This window comes from Brassica napus, chromosome C9 (genome assembly GCF_020379485.1).
Source record: "Brassica napus cultivar Da-Ae chromosome C9, Da-Ae, whole genome shotgun sequence".
NCBI classification, from domain to species: domain Eukaryota; kingdom Viridiplantae; phylum Streptophyta; class Magnoliopsida; order Brassicales; family Brassicaceae; genus Brassica; species Brassica napus.
Genome location: NC_063452.1, coordinates 60,423,475 through 60,442,597, shown reverse-complemented (window position 1 = coordinate 60,442,597; position 19,123 = coordinate 60,423,475). Strand labels below are relative to the sequence as shown.

Genomic DNA, 19,123 nt, shown 5'->3' with positions numbered 1-19,123 from the left:
CTTTTCGAGTGCTGGGTATCTCGTCTCCGGCTCGGTCATTCTTTTACTTGTGTAAAAGATTGGTTTCTGTTCTCCCCGATCTTCTCGAATGAGCACGCTGCTGACGGCGGAGGATGTGACGGCTATGTAGAGAGACAATGTGTCGCCGGCTTCTGGCTTTGATAGTACTGGGGGGTTGTGAGGTAGTGCTTGAGTTGATTGAACGCCTCCTCGCACTTTTCATCCCAGACGAACCTCTTATTTGCCCCTTAGTAGCTCGTAGAAGGGAAGACACTTATCGGTTGATCGCGAGATGAACCTGTTGAGGGCTGCTATGCGTCCGGTTAGTCGTTGTACTTCGCGGCTGTTCTTTGGGCTTGGAAGGTCGAGGATCGCCGAGATCTGCTTGGGGTTAGCCTCGATTCCTCGTTGAGTGACAATGTAGCCGAGGAATTCTCCCGAAGTGACACCGAAGGTACACTTGGCCGGGTTGAGCTTCATCCCGTAGTCGTTCAAGATCTTGAAGCAGTCGCGTAAGTTGCTTAGGTGATCATCGGCCTTGAGCAATTTGACTAACATGTCGTCGATGTACACTTCCATGGTGTTGCCAAGCTGATCAGTGAACATTTGGTTGACGAGTCGCTGATAAGTTGCGCCGGCGTTCTTTAGCCCGAAGGGCATCACCTTGTAGCAGTAGGTCCCTCTGTCGGTCATGAATGCCGTCTTCTCGCGATCGTCGGGATGCATCAAGATTTGGTTGTATCCCGAGAAAGCGTCCATGAAGGTTAGGAGTTCGTTACCAGCAGTTGATTCGATGAGACGATCGATGTGAGGGAGTGGGTAACTGTCCTTTGGGCACGCCTTGTTGAGGTCCGTGAAGTCGACGCATATGCGCCATTTGCCGTTTTTCTTTTTGACGACAACCGGGTTAGCCAACCATTCGGGGTATCAGACTTCGGTTATGAAACCCGCGTCGAGGAGCCTGTCGACTTCTTCATTTACGGCTTTAGATCGTTCTGGACCGAGTTTTCGTCGCTTCTGTCGGATGGGTTTGAACGTCTAGTCGACGTGCAGTTCATGGGAGGTAACTGCGGGGTCGATCCCCTTCATGTCGGAAGTCTTCCAGGCGAACATCGAGGCGTTTTCTTTGACGAAAGAGATGATCCTTAAACATACGTCGTCGGACAGGTAGACGCCAACTCGGATGATTTTCGTCGGGTCGGATTCATCAATTGCGACTTCGCGAACTTCCTCCTTCTGGGGGTATATCTTGTTGAGTGGTTTACTGACGGAGTTGACAAGGGAAGCTTGTTGCTGCATCTTTACAGTTGCGATCAGTAGTTTTCTCGCGGCTTGTTGATCTCCCCGAATCGTCTGAGTTTTGCCATCTTTTCCGGGAAATTTGACGCATTGATGATAAGTCGAAGGGACGGCTTTCATGGAATGCAGCCATGGTGTTCCGAGTATGGCATTATAGGGTGCTTTGGCGCGGATGACGGAGAACTTGACTGTGCGGGTTATACCACCTGCGTAAACTGGAAGGCGAATTGTCCCGATCATTTGCTCCGAGGCTCCGTTGAAGCCGGTGAGCGTGCGAGAAGAAGGCTTCATATCCCGTAAATCAATTCCCATTTTATCGAGTGTGTCGCGAAAGATGAGATCGACTGAGCTGCCGGTATCAATAAGGACTTTGGTGACCAGACATTCGCCGATGTCAAGGTCGACGAGGAGAGGATCGTTATGTGGCATGTGGACGCCCTTGGTGTCTAGTGCCGAAAAAGTGATCTGGTGATCATTTTCGACTGGAGAAGGCCACTTCTGAGAGGTGGTTGCTTGACGTTTGTAATCTTTGACGGCTCGAACCGAGTCACCGTAAGGTGGTGATCCGCCCATTATGACACTAATGTGCGGGGCTCGGGTAGCTCGCATTGATTCGAGTTGCTTCCTCAAATCGTCAGTTGTGTTCTCGAATATAGGAGTTTCTGCGGGCTGTTTCTTTTTTGATTTGAGACGTCGTCGCAGATCGGACCCTTTCGAACGGTTGAGTTGGATTCGCAGGTCGTCGGCCTTCGAATTGAGCTGTTCGCGAAGGTCGCCAGTTTGACCGACTCTCCGAGTGTTGCATTTGGAGATGGTCGCACGGAGGTCGGCGGTTCCTGTGTTTTCGTTCGTGGCGCTTTTTCGCTTCAATAGAATGCGCAGGTCTTTATCTGTTTTCGAGGGAGCGAGAGACTGCTTATCCTTGCTGTCCAATTTATCGTGCAGATCTGGTTGCACTGTCGGGACGTCGTCATCAGAGGAGTCGCAAGGGCGAGAGAGTATGACTTCCACTCGTCGCCGGCGACGCGGGTGTTCGTCTTCTGACGAATCGTTGGCGGGGCCGACGTTGTTGACGGGAGTGCGCTCAGGGCTTGCTCTTTCCTCGCTCGGGGCCGTGTTCTTTTGAGACTTCTGTGCCTTCTTCTCCTTGTTCTTACTCCAGCTTTTAGTGTTTTTTGGTGTCGTAGGAGAAGTTGGCATTTGGATTGTCCCATTAGTGATCCCGTCGAAAAACTGCCCGATGAGGACCTTGCATTCCTTCGTGTCATGGGAATCCCTTTTGTGGTAGAGGCACCATTTTTTTGGCTCCTCGGAGTTTGAACTCGCTGGTTCGGATGAGGTTGACTGCTTCGGAGCGGAGTCTCGATCCCAGTGGTTCCAGCCTTTCTCTCGCGTGATGGCTGCTGATTTTGGAGATTCCTCATCATCGACCGAGCTAACGTAGCCTCGCTTCTGAGTGGTATTTCCACCGGAGGAGTGCTGGCGGGGCTCGGCGCGGGTGTCGTTTGTTCGGGAGGATCGCTGTCTCGCTGCTGCGTCTTTTGCGAACTTTGCTCTGGTGTCTTCTTCCATGCGGATAAAGTTGTGCGAGCGAGCGATGGCGTCGGAGACAGATTTTGTCGGATATCGGTAGAGATCCTGGCGGAATGTGGAGTCGACGTGCAAGGTGTTCATCAAAGATTTGACGGCGATATGGTCGGGAATATCAATCTTCGAGACAATAGCTTTGAATTTCTCCATGAAGTCGCGGAGACTTTGGTCGCTGGCGTGAATGAGGTTCCACAAATCTGACACGGTCGCTTCCTGGTTGGTGAACATGATATAATTCTTAAGGAAAACCGTCGAGAGGTCGTGGAAACAGTCGACGTAGTTCTCTCTCGTCGGTCAGGTTTGCGCGTCGCATCGTTATGTTGAAAGACGTGACGTGAGTAAAAGGGTCAGAGAGACCTTTGAAGGTTGGAAGACGGAGTTTCTCCATCTTTTGTAGCCGCACGCCGGTAACCTTTTGAGTGAAGGGTGTACGAAGAGATTCCGCGAGTACATGCTCGATTTGGGGCGCGGATGTCGTCACCTGGTGGATCTTCGAATTGATATCGAGGACCGACTGTTTCAACGCGGCTAGTTCGCTTGCGGTGTGCGCGTTGGTGTCGTTACCGGCGCTTTGGTTATCGTTATCCCGCGTAGGTGCTAAGTCGGTGGTTCGTTCTATGGCGAACAGGTGTCGACGATACTGCGCCGTTGAAGCTTCGGCGTTTGCAGCGAGAGGAGCAAGGATCTTTGCTATCGCCGTGATTTGGTCAACTGCCGCCTTCTGCGCCGCTTCTTGTAGGCCGAGGCGTGCCAGGATAGTTTCCATAGACGCAGGATGGGGAAGTGGAGTTACTGGTGTAGGCGTAGGTGTCACCTCTGGAGCCGGCGTCACCTCGAGAGCTTCGCGCTCCTCGCCTGACGAAGAACTGTCGTTGCTAACGACCATAGTTCTGACGTTACTTTGCTAGTTGTCCCACGGTGGGCGCCAACTGTTTGATCGGAAAACGGTAATAAATAAGATATGGGTTTAAACAAAGACGTCTTATTAATGGTCGGAGAAAAACGTTCAGTCGGTTACAAGGGAAACGAAGAGAGTGCGACAGAAAGGAAGCCGGTGGCTCGATGAGCTACCGGAAAAGTACAACTAACGGCAAGATGAAGCAGATGTGAAAACCCTAATCTAGCCGCCAAGTGTTAGTAAGTGATTTCGGATCCTTCTCTCGTTGTCTCCCCTTTCCCTTATATAGACGTCCTGATGCCTCGTCCTTGACCTAATTTACGCCATCTTGGTGGGCCTCCTCTGCTGGGCCGAGAAGCCCGTAGACGTCCGAGCAGCCGCTGAGCCGAATGTACTTCAGTCGATGATGATTGACTAAAAGTACTCAAGAGTCAAGCCGAGAGACCTGACTCTTGAGCCGACCGATCGAGTCGTCGCTCTACCTAATCCGGGCCAGACCTTTCTATTTCTCGGGCATTGTGGGATGGTCAAATCCCTCCTCTACATCACAGATCCATTGAATTAAGACAATGAGATCTTAAGCGTTAAGATGAGCACATAATTATAACCCTAAGTGAAACCTTCTTCCTTAAGCTTATCTATTTGTTTATATATCTCTTTTAACCTCTCGTTTCCACTCTCTCCATCTTTCAACAACACACAGTCGAAAACAGAGAAGAAAAATAAAAAAACAGAGAGATACGATGTTTTTCTCTAAGGATCTTCCCTCACCTACATCGATCTTCACAGCATACGCATCAATGGCTGGTTACATGATGATGATACGGTCAGTGGCTCACGAGCTCATCCCAGCTCCTATCCAAGACTTCATCTACTCTTCTCTCCGGTCTCTGTTCCACCGCTCAGAATTATCTCTCCACCAAGATCAGTCCAGACGCGGCCAGGCTCAGAATCAGCAAAGGACATAAAGACAAACACGTCAACTTGTTTCTCAGCGACGGAGAAATCATCAACGATGTGTTCCAAGACGTCGAGCTGAAATGGACATTCGTACGGCGGCGGAAGAGGCGGAGGGAGGTGAAGCCCCGTCGACGACGACGGAGTACTTCGAGCTGAGTTTCGATAAGAAGCACAAAGACCTGATCTTGAGCTCTTACATCCCTCACGTGGAGACCAAAGGCAAAGAGATCAGAGGATCTTGATGCTGCATTCTCTCAACTCTCTCCGGTGGGAATCGGTTATCCTCGACCATCCCTCCACCTTCGAGACGATGGCCATGGAAGACGAGCTCAAGCGTGACGTCATCGCCGATCTCGATAAGTTCATAAGGAGGAAAGATTTTTACAAGAGGGTGGGGAAAGCTTGGAAGAGGGGTTACCTTCTGTGCGGACCACCGGGTACGGGGAAGTCTAGTCTGGTCGCAGCCATGGCGAATTACCTCAAGTTTGATCTTCAGCTCGCGAGTGTGATGCGTGACTCTGATCTGAGGAGGCTCTTGCTCGCGATGACACGTAACCGGTCTATCCTTGTCATTGAAGATATCGATTGTGCGAGTCTCAGGTTTGGTTCTGTCTCTATGGATCTGTTACGGTTTTGGTAACAAGATTGTAGAAATTAACCGAACCGAACCGAACCGAAATCAATACTAACCAGACTTTTGTATTAGTGTATTTAATTGGCATTTTCTTGTTGTTTAGGGACCCTTGACGTTATCAGGGCTGCTGAATTTCCAAGGGTTCAAGACTTTAGCCTCTTAACTATTTGGGCCTGAACGACACCGCAATGCCGGACGGAGATAGAGCGACTGATGCAAAGGGATGTGATTACGCCGGCACAAGTCGCAGAGGAGCTGATGAAAAGCGAGGATGCTGACATGGCGCTTGAGGGTTTGGTGAGTGTTTTAGAGACAATGAGGTCTAAAGCTGATGATCAATCGAGTCAGGTGATGGATGAGATGACATTAACGCGTGATACTGAGGGTTCCCCGAGGAAGAATAGTAAAAAGATTAAGAAACTTGTTCTGTTTTGGACCTAAGAGCATCTCCAATGGTGTTTCCACCATTGGAGTCCTTAAGTATATTATACTATTTTATTTTTTTTTAAGAGTTAAGGATTCTAATGAAATTTGTATTTCCAATAGTGTTACCCAGAATGAAATCCTTAAGAATAAAAAAATAATAAATTTTAAAACATGGGAAAATAAGATAATTTTTTAATATTTATTTATTACATGATTAAACATATAAAATTACAATAATTATTGATTTTCATCTCCAAATTTGTTCCAAATATTCTCAATTAAATCATTCTTCAATTGATGATGTATTTCCGACTCGCGAATCTGAACCGAGTGGCACGCATTTCATTGATGCTTGGAGGGATGTCGGTACCACTAGACTTATGCACCCGTGAACTGCTGGCTACATCTTCTTCTTCAAATTCAGATGGATCGTACTGAGTGTCGTATCCATCTCGTTCATTTTCGACTATCATATTGTGCAGTATGATACATGCTCTCATTATCAAGTTTACAAGATTTGCAACAAAGACCCCTCTTCTACTCATTATCACCGAACTATGATCTGTTCCGGGGATAAACTCAACTTCAACTTCGGGGAACTTTGCTTTCATGTTCCAAAGACAATCAATAGAAATTTCGTCGCATTATTATATTTTGCAATTTTACGTTAGTGACATCATAATTATAATTGGCTTGATGAAATTTGATGAAGTTTCCACAAAATTCAAGGAACCCTCTTAAATAAAGACAACCAAACGGTACAAATTATAATTTATAAATAAGAAGTTCATCGGCGGAAATAGTGATAAATCCCTGAAACGGGCAAAACAGCAAAAAAAAAGATAAAAAACAAAAGCTGAAAATAAAAGGGCCCGGCCCATTATGTGTGGAATGTTCTACACGATTTCGTCCTCCTCGCTCGCCCTAACCACCGGCAACTCCAACTCAGAAACCCCCGGCTGAGCACCCTCCGTAGCGTCCGTCTGAGCAACCTCCGTGGCCGGCTTGTTCTTGAACAAAAGGAGAACAAAGTTGACACAGAAAACGGCTTTATAGTGCCAATCTCCTTCTCCCAGGTTATCATCCTTGTAATAAGCCGCGAGAAGAGCTATAGTCCCGTTTAGTACGGCGTCCGCAGCCCCCAACATGTCGCTGACACCGTATATTTTGAAAATACTAATCAGATGACACAAGATGGAAAAGTTAAAACCGACCCCATATCCATTCCATACGAATACGATCTCTACAAACTTAGAAAGCGCAGCCATAGAAGCGCTGACAACCAAAGTGAGGAGACACTTAGAGACCCATAAAAGGGTTTCAAAGCGTTCCACATAAGCCTGAACGGTCTCCTCCGAAATCATCTCAGTGATCAATCGGCTGATGAGAGGGTGTAAGAATCCGCTCAGTGCAAGATAGAAAAGCACAATAGCCGCGCCGACCCCTCTTTCCGTCGCGCTTTCGAACGTTTTGTCGTTCTTCATAAGGCAGACGAAGCTTAAGGCTCCTGAGACGGTTGAGACGGCGACCAGGGTGAACTTGGAAAGAACCATACGGGGACGAAGCACAAATCTTAGAACGTACTCGAGTCCATCTAAACAAGCAGCGATCCCATCGCGGATCCCATCGCAAACTGGCACCCACACGGTATGAAAGAGCTGTGCATAGTGGTGAAGGATATTAAAGAGCTGAGTGAAGAGCTGAGCAAAGAGGTTAAGGACGTGAAAGAGCTGAGTAAAGAGAGGCATAGCTAGAGAGTGAGTTGAGAGAGAGAGAGAGTGGCCAAGATTTTTTAACTGGGTAGAAAGGTTGCAGACGGTTTGTGCTGCAAGACCAACAGCAATTAATATAAAGGCGGAGAGAGCCCGCTATAGAGAGAGTGCCACGTCTATGGAAAGAAACGTTCGAAATAAAGTGAGGAGACGAGGTTGCCTTAATTTCCCTGTTTTGTCCCATTGAAACAGCATGTGGAAGGAGAGCCAGTGTCAGCTAAGCAAGAGACGTCATCGTACTATAGGTGAGCCACGAGCCAACGACCGGTCAAAATTTTCGAACTTTAATTAGGTCTAAATGGCTAAGTGCCTAATGCTTTTGATTTCTTCTACGTATAATCATCTCATGAATGTCGTTTCATTGAATCTACTTTGGCGATATTTATTAAGGGATGTTTTATAGATCAGTAACGAACTTTAAATTGTTGTCAAAAACAAACAAGCGAAAAACTTAAAATAAACATACTACGTGGAAAACCATGCATGAAAAATAAACTTGGAAACCATGCATGAAAAATAAACTTGGAAACATATGGGATAAACATCTAAAACTGTTTGTATAAGAAAGAAGGAGTGGAGTAAACAAAAAAGTTTTGAACGCTAACCTAAAGAGAATAATAAGCGACGTCAGCGACTTCTTGCATGCATTAATGATCTTCTGTACAAAAAGAAACATATTCGAAATAAAGTGAGGAGACGAGGTTGCCTTAATTTCCCTGTTTTGTCCCATTGAAACAGCATGTGGAATGAGAGCCAGAGTCAGCTAAGCAAGAGACGTCATCGTACTATAGGTGAGCCACGACCGGTCAAAATTTTCGAACTTTAAAATTTTGCTCTTGCAACTCGAGTTTTACCGTTGTTAAAAAGAAGCCGCTATAGTGCGACGTCATCACGACGAGAGCCAGCTATAGAGAGAGTGCCACGTCTATGGTGGTGTCTATCGTATCTTTTGTGTGTCTACTGTCTATTTTTAATAAGAGGTGAACTTTTGTTGAATCTGGTTTAATTATGTCTATATGGCTAAGTGCCTAATGCTTTTGATTTCTTCTACGTATAATCATGTCATGAATGTCGTTTCATTGAATCTACTAGAGTTCTTTGTTTAAGTTGAGAGTGTTGTGTTGCATCCTGCTTTTTGCGTTTGATATGGTAGGCATTTGGTGATTTGGTTTTATTTATTTAAGTTTAATTTGGTTGAAACCAGAATAAACCGATTCCGTCAAATGACGTACTCGATCCACTTAAAAACTGAGAATCAATTACAGAACAAAGCACCTTCACACTTTGTTCCTCTCGTCCAACATGACAAGTTCTATGCTCAATGTTCTCCCGTGTTTGAACATCATTAGTCCCTAAAGGCAGCGCAAGTCCATTTTGCAGACCTAATAAATGTGCATTCAGAAATTATCACTAAGAAAGTAGTGAACAATTTTGATAAAGTTATCATGTCATGCAAAGATTGTATCACCCCAATTAGAGCACAGACTATGGATATACATAGCCTCTCAGCTTCATTGACAGTGTGTCAAATAGTGGATTAAGATATGTTGCAAAAGATGTCAGGGATATAATTTTTATGGTGTAACCGTTTCCTTATTCTGATTGACATGTCTATAAAACGAGTTTCATTTGATTTCATTTTAAAGATGATGAAGTTTACTTCAATAATCTGTGATATATGATAAAGAAAACTTGTAAAAGAATTAAATACTCTCGGTTTAATAATATAGATAAAGATAGAAAGTCGCACATTCACCCAAAATAATAAATAAATATGATGAACGGTGGTGGTGGTATGCCACACAATTATACAAACTGAACGCAAATATGCATATTAAAAAGGTGGAACAAAAAACATGCATCGAACATATACGAAAAAGAAAACCAATTAGGATCCAGAGAGCATGCCAGATGTGAAGCATAATAGCATCATTATAGGAGGATCTTATCAGGGTTTTTAATAAAATTAGGAATTAAAAAAAATGAAAAAAGGCAATTATCATTGAAGACGTATCTTAATTAGGCCACACAAGCAACGTCTCTTGTATGCCACGTGTAGCTTTGATAGAGTTTTGGGAGGAGAATACGAGGAAGGCAAAATCACTTTGTGAAGAACAAAATCATCGACGATTCCTCCTCCTCCTCGGGAGCTTCCTTGCTACATCACGAGCTTCCTCACGATCGTCATCCTCGGCGTGGGACTCAACGCGAAGTCTTGGATGGTTTATCAACCGCAACCGCCACCGTCTTCTGACTCTTCCCCGTCGCCGTCTGATTGTTTTCCAGGAATCACATCACCGGAGACGCCATCGAACAATCAGAACCTAGAGATTGAGGACATGTTTGCCAGCTAGAGAGCTTCAAGCCATCGACCGCTCTCCTCATCCTTCTCATCAAAGTCAGTCCCTTTTTTTTCTTATCTCTTTTGATCTTCACTTGGAACCATACCCTTCACCATTCTTAAAGTCTCCGACTTTGATAAGCTAAGTAATTCAAGTTTTAGTATAAGAGTTGACTTGATTTAGTAAAATCAATCCCAGTTCCCCTTCTAGGGGTTGGTTTGTGTGTTTCATAGTATTATTGTAACTCGTTGTTAGTTTGTGAGTCTTCTTGTGTGTTAAAAAGGCAATGGCATCTTGTCTGATGATTGATACTATTATTGTAATTCGTTTTAAGTTTGGAGTCAAAAAAGCAATGGCTTCTTGTCTGGTGATTGATATTTGAAAATTTAATAAGCTGTCTGTTTCTTCTTCTTGGTTTGGTATGTGCTATTGAATACTATTACTGTAACTGTTGTTAGTTCATAGTTTTATTGAGTGCAGGAAAGGCAAGGGCTTCTTGTGATTTATAATCTGGAAATTGTCTGTTTCTTTCTGCTAGAGAATATCATTTTAGTACAATTGCTTATCTTTCTAATTCCCAATTCCATCTCCATCCCCATCGTCTGCCTCTCCGTCATGTCTCTCGGGGCCGTCATCACCACCGCGGAGGCGCAGGAGATTCTGTGGATACGATGAAGGAGAGTCGGAGATACGGTGCGGCCGGGATGTTGGCAGGTTTATCTCATTTCCCTCTTCATCGGAGCCTGCACCATCAGAGGTTAGTGTATCTCGTTTTACCATGCTTTGTTTAAGTTGGACTGCTTTACGTTTTAACAGATTCATGATTATCATAATAATCACCGAGAGATTCCTATCGTTAATTCATTCCCTTGAGTTGATGAATAATGAAAGTGTATTCACAAGATCAAATGTTCCTTTTCAGGTTCTTTCTTCTTTCTCAAGTTTTTTCAATTTTTTTTAAGAACCTACTTAAGAAACTTGCAATGGAGGACACAAATTTAGGTGTTTCTTAACTAAAGTTTTTAACACAAATTTATTACTAAACAATTGATTAAGAGACCCTAATGGGTTCTAGGGATAAAGATGCTCTAACAATATTATGTGTGAGAAATTGCAATGTGTTATCATCACAGATTAGTAGTTTAGTTTTGTTAAGTGAGAAAGTTGTAAGAATATTATTCGGTTACAAATTTTAATAGAAAGCCTCACAGTTCAAAAAGAAATATTATTCGGTTACAAGAAGGTCGTAACGAGGAACTGAAGTAAGAACCTACCTAGTCCAGAATTAAATAGGCCATGGAGCAGGAGGGACATACCAGCTGTTGCTGATGTGGAGTACTGTGATTGGTGGGATTGATTTAAATACGACTTAAAGTTTTTCTTGACCCGACTCGTGACTTTCTCCGACATTCATGACCCAATCCATCCACAGTTTCTCTCTCATAAACACAAACACAAACACAAGTACTAGGTGGAAAGCAATGGCCCTTCCTCTTTTTCCTCCCTACATCTCGCGGCGGAGGCACGGAGGAATCATGCGGCGGCTGATCGGTGGCACTGTTGTTAATTATTATTCAATTTCTATTCAAGGTTTTGACTTCAACACATGATTCCTTTGGAACTTTACAGGAAAACCTGATTAGAATAATGTTATGTAGCCGATATATATTGAGTGTGTTTTCTATTAGCATAGAGATTGGAAGTACTTTAGATGATTGGTTTTGTTTAATCTTGTTATATTAGATAAGATTATGACATTATTTTTATCTCCATCCTTGTAGATAAGGACACAAGCAGAGGTTTAAGCTTACTGAGATTCTTCTTTTTCTTATTGCAGGTTGTGTGTGAAATAACCTTGAAGGATTTGAATGGATGATGACTTTGCAGATGGATAAGAATATTCGATAAGGTGGCTCCCTCTCGTACTTGGCTTAATATGGCTTTTTTGTTTTGGAGTATTTTTTTTCTTAGCATGCCTTTTAGACAGTGCCGGCTTTGGGGTGGTGCGGGAGGTGCAAGAGCACTGGGTCCTCATATTTTCATTAATATTTCTTTACTAATTTAGGGTCTTCATTTTTGAAATTCTTTTAAATTAAGGGTCCAATTTTTTAAATTATTCACTAACATAGGTAAACAAAATTTTGTATAGCACAGGGGCCAAATACTTTTTAAGCCGGGCCTGTTTTAGAGGGTCTGTATGGGTTCGTCTTAGCTCATCTTTGTAGGGTTGTATAGGCCGTGTTGTCTCTGTGCTTGATCCTATGTCTTTTTTGTTAGATTTGGATCTTCATCTCAGTGACAGTAAATTCATACTTTGCAGACTGTTGAGTTAGAAATCAAGCGTGCTCACCCTCGGAATCCTTCTGATCCAAATCCGTGGCAGCAGATTCGTGAAAATTTTATGAAGCAATCATTCTTGAAGACCACACGTTTCCGAGGAGCACAACATGGAGTTTACTCTGTGGCAGCTGCATTACAAAAGGATTGAAGACTTTCAGTGCTGTCCTGGCTCCTAGTAACCCGAGTGTGGCTCAAAATTCAAAGGGTCCATCTAGGCCTGACAGGGTCGCAAACCTCAAGCTGCAGTTCAGAACTTTCCTTTCAGAAGCAACATGGGGTTTTACCATGAAAACGATCTTAAAAATTAGAGCCAAGTATGGGCTTCCCTTGGATGGAAAGAAGATAGCAGAAGTTCAGAAAGGCTTTGGTGTCTTGTCACCGTTGCTTTATATACCTTGGTGATCTTGCTCGGTATAAAGGATTATATGGAGAGGGAGATTCTAAGAACCGAGAGCATGCTGCTGCGTCAAGTGGAAACCCACATCATCAGGTTATATTTCCTTGTCTCTTTCACGTGATGTTTTTAGTTGGTACAACTATGTCTTATAGTTTGTCTAATGGTATCAACTTAATGTCTCAGCTTTTGCTATAATTGCTTCCTATTCGTTATTTCCGGAGTTTAGCTGTGGAGACAACTTGATTGTTGCTTTTGAAATGGTTAACTAATAAGCTTCTGTTTTGTAACTATGCTAGTGGCTTAGCGTAATAGAGAGATTATACTCTCACTTTCTTAGCACTAATACATCTTTATCTCTGTTGAGCAGAATCGTGCCCAATTTGTTTACCGCTCCCAAAGACTCGTCTAGAAGGCCCACTGGTAAAAGAAGAGGTAAAGGCGGCGATAAAGATGCGGACGTGGTAGCTGTTCCTGAGAAGGATAAAGTAACTAGCGCAGATGAGATGCTCAAAGCATTCTGCGTTAAATTTGTTCGTCTCAACGGGATTCTTTTTACCCGAACAAGGTATGTTTGCTTTCTTTCTGAAAATTAGTTTGTTCTAGCCTCTGTTACTGGATCTCTGGTGTAATGTTTATCACTTGTCTTTGTTCAGCCTCGAGACATTCTCAGATGTTCTTGGTTCCACTAGCAGCAGTCTACGAGATCTGATTTGGTCGAGCTTAACGGAAGATATGATTTTTTGGTAAAGACACCAGTGACAGCGCACTTTTTATTGTTAGGCTCGTAACGCTTCTTATATTCAGCGTCGATAACTCGAAGAAAGACAAGGGAGGTCAGTCATATGCTAGAAACTCCTTAACAGCAAGTTTTGAGTTACTTGGACACGTAATGGAGCAGTGTGCGCATCATCATCTCAGGAGAGGTATCTGATGTCTCTAAGACGGTCAACGGGAAGCTGGCGACGGTGGTGGCCGAGGATGGCCACATCACCGGGGGTTATTCGTCTTCTCCGGGAGTCTATGTTGCCGGAATATACGGGCCGTTGGTGTTGAACGTTCTTCCAAAAGGGTCAGTTCCGGCGTCTGGGCCCAGCAAGAGAATCAATGCACGTCAAGACTTAATACTATATTAGTCTCACCATCCTCACGACTAAAAGTCATGTATGACAAAAGCCGTTTTCAATTCTTATAGATATTCTTTATTTTTAAGAAATGACTTTTTTTGCCGAGTTGTAAATATTAAATTCTATAGTTAAACCCAAATTATATAGTCTATACTAGTATAGTACCGTAAAACTTCTACAAATTAATACTCGATAAATTAATAATCTCTATAAATTAATAAATTTCACCGGTCTCAAATTGAGCCGATGTTAAATATTACATAAATTGATAAAATAATAAGATAATAATATTTTTAGAACTCCCATATAAATATATAATCCCATTAAATATAATTTTATATAAGTACAAGTTAAACATTATATTGTTGGTTTAATATTCACAATGAAAATACTTTTATTTTTTTAACATTTCAACATATTCTGATAATATTTAGTAAAATTATATCGAAATCCACGTAACAATTCTATAAAACATAAAAATATACACCAAATAAGATATTAAAACAATATGAAAATTAAATTTCTAAAATTTAAATAATATACATACGGTAAAATTAAATATTTTCTTACTTTATAAATAAAAATATTTAAAAAAAATCTAAATAAGGAAACTTTGATAAATTAATATCTCTATAAATTAATAAAAGGAGACAAAGAAAGGTCACTAAAACAAAACCTGTAACTGAAACACCGATGATCATCACCTTCCTGTCAGTTTCAATCTTCTTGATATCTCGTGGCTCTAGGCTTGAACTGTACTCCCACGACAGAAGTCTGTTTCCCTCGCTGAACGATCCAGTTGATGCAGAGTTCTCCTTAGGATCAGATGTTTTATTATAACTCCAAGAGGCAGCTCAAGTTTCTTCTAGAGGAATCGTAGAAGATCAGCACGCGAGCTATATATTTGTTGTGTAACGTTGCGTTCCAAGAAGTGACGATGGAAGACATTAGAGAGTTGTTGTTGATTCCCACGTGAGATGTCATGTCGACAGGATCCCAGTTTGTATTAGTAAACGTGTACCTGAACGAGTGGGAAAGAGTATTGGGATAACTACAAGTTATATGGAGATAACTCCTACTTCTAGATAGATAATGATGTTTAGTTTCCTAGTCCTTATCCTAATAGGAAACGTCTATGTATAAATACAGAGCTTTAGTTGTGAGAATAGGGGGCTGTTTTCATTCTATTCAATAATAACTTATTTCATGGTATCAGAGCAAAAAGAACCTGAAACCTAATTTTTTTTTTCTACTACTAAAACGTGTTTCTTGATACTCAAGAAACATGGGAGACACGACTTTAGCTCTGTCCTCTACGCCTATGGCAACCTTACCCTCTCCTAATGATGCTTCTAGCATATACTATCTACACCCTTCCGACAACCCTGGAGCACTGATTACCTCTGTTTTGCTTCGCGGTGATAATTATACGGAATGGGCTACAGAGTTATCAAACTCTATCCAAGCCAAGCGAAAGCTAAGTTTCATCCGGGGAACAATCCCAAAACCTGCGACAGAACCAGATCTCTCACGATGGTTAGCTACAAACTCGATGCTTGTTGGATGGATCAGAACGTCCATAGACCCTAAAATCAGATCAACCGTAACCTTTGTACCTGACGCGCATAAGCTTTGGGACAACCTCCAGCGTCGGTTCTCTGTTCGGAATGGGGTCCGACTTCATCAACTTCGTGATGAAATTAATACATGTCAACAAGATGGTCAGACTGTGATCGAGTACTATGGCCGGCTCGCGAAACTATGGGAGGAACTTGATAATCTCAAGACACCTCGATCTTGCTCTTGTGATGCTTCCGCAGATATAGAAAAAGAACGAGCGGAGATACGAGTTCACAAGTTCTTATTTGGACTGGATGAGTCTCGGTTTCGTAACATCAGATCTCAGATAATTGATGAGGACCCTCTTCCCGACATCAACAATGTGTACTCCCGCGTCATCCGTGAAGAACAACACAACAATACATCACGATCAAAGGAACACAAAACAGAGGCAGTCGGCTTCACTGCTCAAGCTGCTCAAACTGATCTTGTCAAAACCACTACGCAACAACCTACAACAGTCTTCACCCGAAGTCGGGATCCAAATCGATCATGTACTCATTGCTCTCGCAAAGGACATGATCAGAGTGAATGTTTTCTCTTGCACGGCTATCCAGAATGGTGGTATGAACAGAAGAATACCACGAATGCAGGAAATAATTCTCGTGGACGTGGTGGACGTTCTCAGAACTCAGGACGGGGTCGTGGCAGGTCTAACTCTTCGAGAGCACTAACAAACAATGCCTCTGCGGCTCCCTCTCCAACACTTAACAACGATCAGATCACTCAACTACTTCAACTTCTTCAGACCACTCAACAATCATTGTCTTCTGAAAAACTTTCGGGTAAACCTACACCTAAAGATGTTATCATAGATACAGGCGCATCGCATCATATGACAGGAGACCTTTCAATCCTGAGTGATGTCGTTGATATACATTCTTCCTCGGTCAGATTTCCAAATGGCCGCTTCTCTAAAGCAACAAAGAAGGGCAAACTTGTTCTCAGCCGAGACTACTACCTAACTGATGTTTTATATGTTGAAGATTTTAACTGCACATTGATATCGGTGTCTTGTCTTCTTAAACAAACTGGCTGTATTGCTATCTTCACTGACACCTTATGTGTTTTGCAGGACCGTTTTACGAAGACCCTGATTGGAACGGGTGAAGAACGTGAGGGGGTTTATTACTTCACAGGGGTCACGGCTGCACGTGTTCATCGGACTGAGTACAAGAATTCATCTACTTCAGAACTTTGGCATAGGAGACTTGGACACCCTTCTTTTCGAGTTTTGTCATCTTTACATGTTTTAGATAAACTGGTTTTCGATTCTGAGCAAGCCTCGAGTTGTGAGATTTGTTTTCGCGCTAAACAAACGCGCCAAGTTTTTAATAATAGTTCACATAAAGCTTTTGAACCATTCTCTCTGATTCATTGTGATGTGTGGGGACCCTACAGAACAACTTCTTCGTGTGGTGCTAGATACTTCTTAACTATTGTTGACGATTACTCGCGGGCAGTGTGGACATATCTGATGTTAGAGAAGTCAGAGGTCTCGAAATTGCTCAAAGAATTCATGGCTCTGTCTGAGCGCCAGTTTGGCAAGAAAGTAAGGACAGTTCGCACAGATAATGGTTCTGAATTTCTCACCCTCTCGTCCTACTTCAAACAGCAAGGTATTGTCCATCAAACCTCATGTGTAGACACACCACAGCAGAACGCTCGAGTCGAACGGAAGCATCGCCACATCCTAAACGTAGCTCGGGCGTGTCTATTTCAAGCACATCTCCCAGTCACATTCTTGGGTGAGAGCATACTAACAGCTGCTCACTTAATAAATCGCACGCCATCTCAAGTTCTTCAAGGAAAAACACCTTATGAACTTTTATTTGGAACAAAACCAGATTATGATAAGCTCCGTGTCTTTGGGTGTTTGTGTTACTCTCATCGGAAGGCGCGTGACAAAGACAAATTTGGCGATCGCAGCAGAAAGTGTATCTTTGTTGGCTATCCTTATGGTAAGAAAGCATGGAAATTATATGATCTTGACACTCACGAGTTCTTCAGTAGCAGAGATGTTGCCTTCTCTGAATCAAAGTTCCCTGGTGTACATACTGATGCATATGTTACACCACCTATGAATCATTATGACCCTACTATAGATGATTGGTTACTACCGAACTTGGACTCAAGGGGGAGTTCGCTGCCTCTGCCACCTTCTCCTCCTACCAGTTCAGATCACACAGTCCCACCACCGGTTAGTACTAGTCTTCCGCCTACGTCTGAAACAAATCCTGTAATGCCTACAGCAGCTATTCATACTTCTCCAGCATCACCGCACCAGTCTGTAACTCCTGTGCCTCCTACTACAGATGAATTTACTGCATCCCCAGGCATACCAGAGATTCTTGGTCGAGGTCAAAGGCATAAAACTACATCAATTCTACTCAAAGACTATGTGACCCATTCAGCTCAACATGATAATAAACCCTCTCACGTACTCTACTCGCCTGATCTTGGTCCTCCAGAAACGGTCTCAGGTATGACCCCATACCCTATATCTAGCTATCTCACTGACAAGATATTTTCAGTTACGCATCAAGCGTTTATGGCTGCTCTTATTCATGATGATGTTCCTAAGAGCTATCGCGAGGCTTCTAAACTCAAGATATGGGGCGATGCAATGCACAAGGAGGTCACGGCCTTTGAAGCCACTGATACATGGGAGGTCACTAATCTACCTCCGGGCAAGAAAGCCCTTGGCAACCAGTGGCTTTACTCTAACAAGTATAATGCGGATGGCACGTTAGAACGACCTAAAGCACGTCTCGTTGTGCTTGGTAATCATCAAACCGAAGGTGAAGACTTCACTGACACATTTGCGCCTGTTGCTAAACTCGCCTCGGTCCGCTTCATACTCAAACTAGCTGCAGTCAAGAATTGGTTTGTCCACCAGATGGATGTTACAAACGCATTTTTACATGGTGACCTCGAAGAAGAGATATATATGAAACTCCCGCAGGGTTTTAAATGCTCCGATCCGACCAAGGTCTGTCGTCTCAAAAAGTCTCTGTACGGGCTGCGCCAAGCACCACGCTGTTGGTACTCTAAGCTTACTAAGGCGCTCCAGGACTTTGGTTTCTCTCATGACTATGCTGACCAGTCTCTTTTCTCTAAAGTACGGGGTTCCACATGTTTGCATATCTTGGTATACGTGGATGACTTCGTGATTGCCTCTAATGATGCTAAAGTTCTACAAGAATTCAAAGACTATCTTCACCGGTGCTTTAAGATGAAGGATCTTGGCACATTAAAATACTTCTTGGGTCTCGAAGTTGCTAGGAATCAGACAGGGTTTTATGTTTCTCAACGGAAGTATGCTCTTGATATTATTGCAGAGACTGGTCTTCTTGGTGCTAAACCAGCTCCTGCACCTATGGAACTCAACCACAAGCTTGCTTTGGCTACAGGACCTCTCGCTAACATACAACAATACAGACGTTTGGTAGGTCGTTTAATCTACCTCACTAATACGCGTCCTGACCTTGGATATGCTATCCATACTCTGTCTCAATTCCTGCACAAGCCGCTATTACCTCACTGGGAAGCTGCGTTACGGGTAGTTCGATACCTCAAAGGAAGTCCAGGCCAGGGAATATTTCTTCAAGCCGATGATAACCTGCAACTAAGTGTCTACTGTGACTCTGATTGGTCATCTTGCCCTCTGTCTAGGCGTTTTCTGAGTGCATATATTACCTTCTTAGGTGAGTCTCCGGTT

General features: G+C 43.2%; 1 protein-coding gene and 1 pseudogene across 2 annotated transcripts; both read left to right on the top strand.

The window, feature by feature from the left end:
- The first annotated feature begins 4,345 nt into the window (after positions 1-4,345).
- On the top strand, positions 4,346-5,387 carry LOC111209894 (annotated as a pseudogene).
- Positions 5,388-10,516: 5,129 nt separating this feature from the next.
- Positions 10,517-13,933, top strand: LOC106412578 (nonsense-mediated mRNA decay factor SMG7-like). Of its 2 annotated transcripts, none has more exons than XM_013853501.3 (5): positions 10,517-10,678; positions 11,759-11,830; positions 12,242-12,751; positions 13,026-13,223; positions 13,312-13,933. In XM_013853501.3, exons 3-5 carry the CDS (start codon positions 12,687-12,689, stop codon positions 13,403-13,405), a joined length of 357 nt encoding a protein of 118 aa, XP_013708955.1. In that variant the 5' UTR covers positions 10,517-10,678; positions 11,759-11,830; positions 12,242-12,686; the 3' UTR covers positions 13,406-13,933. The 2 variants fall into 2 exon arrangements, with proteins under 2 accessions (XP_013708955.1, XP_013708954.1); XM_013853500.3 differs by lacking the exon at positions 10,517-10,678 and adding an exon at positions 10,945-11,511.
- Positions 13,934-19,123: the final 5,190 nt, after the last annotated feature.

Coding starts and splice junctions, on each gene's coding strand:
- LOC106412578 (XM_013853501.3), top strand. CDS start 12,687: ATGGAGAGGGAGATTCTAAGAACCGAGAGCATGCTGCTGCGTCAAGTG. Junction 12,752..13,025: donor GTGGAAACCCACATCATCAG/GTTATATTTCCT, acceptor TCTGTTGAGCAG/AATCGTGCCCAATTTGTTTA. Junction 13,224..13,311: donor ATTCTTTTTACCCGAACAAG/GTATGTTTGCTT, acceptor GTCTTTGTTCAG/CCTCGAGACATTCTCAGATG.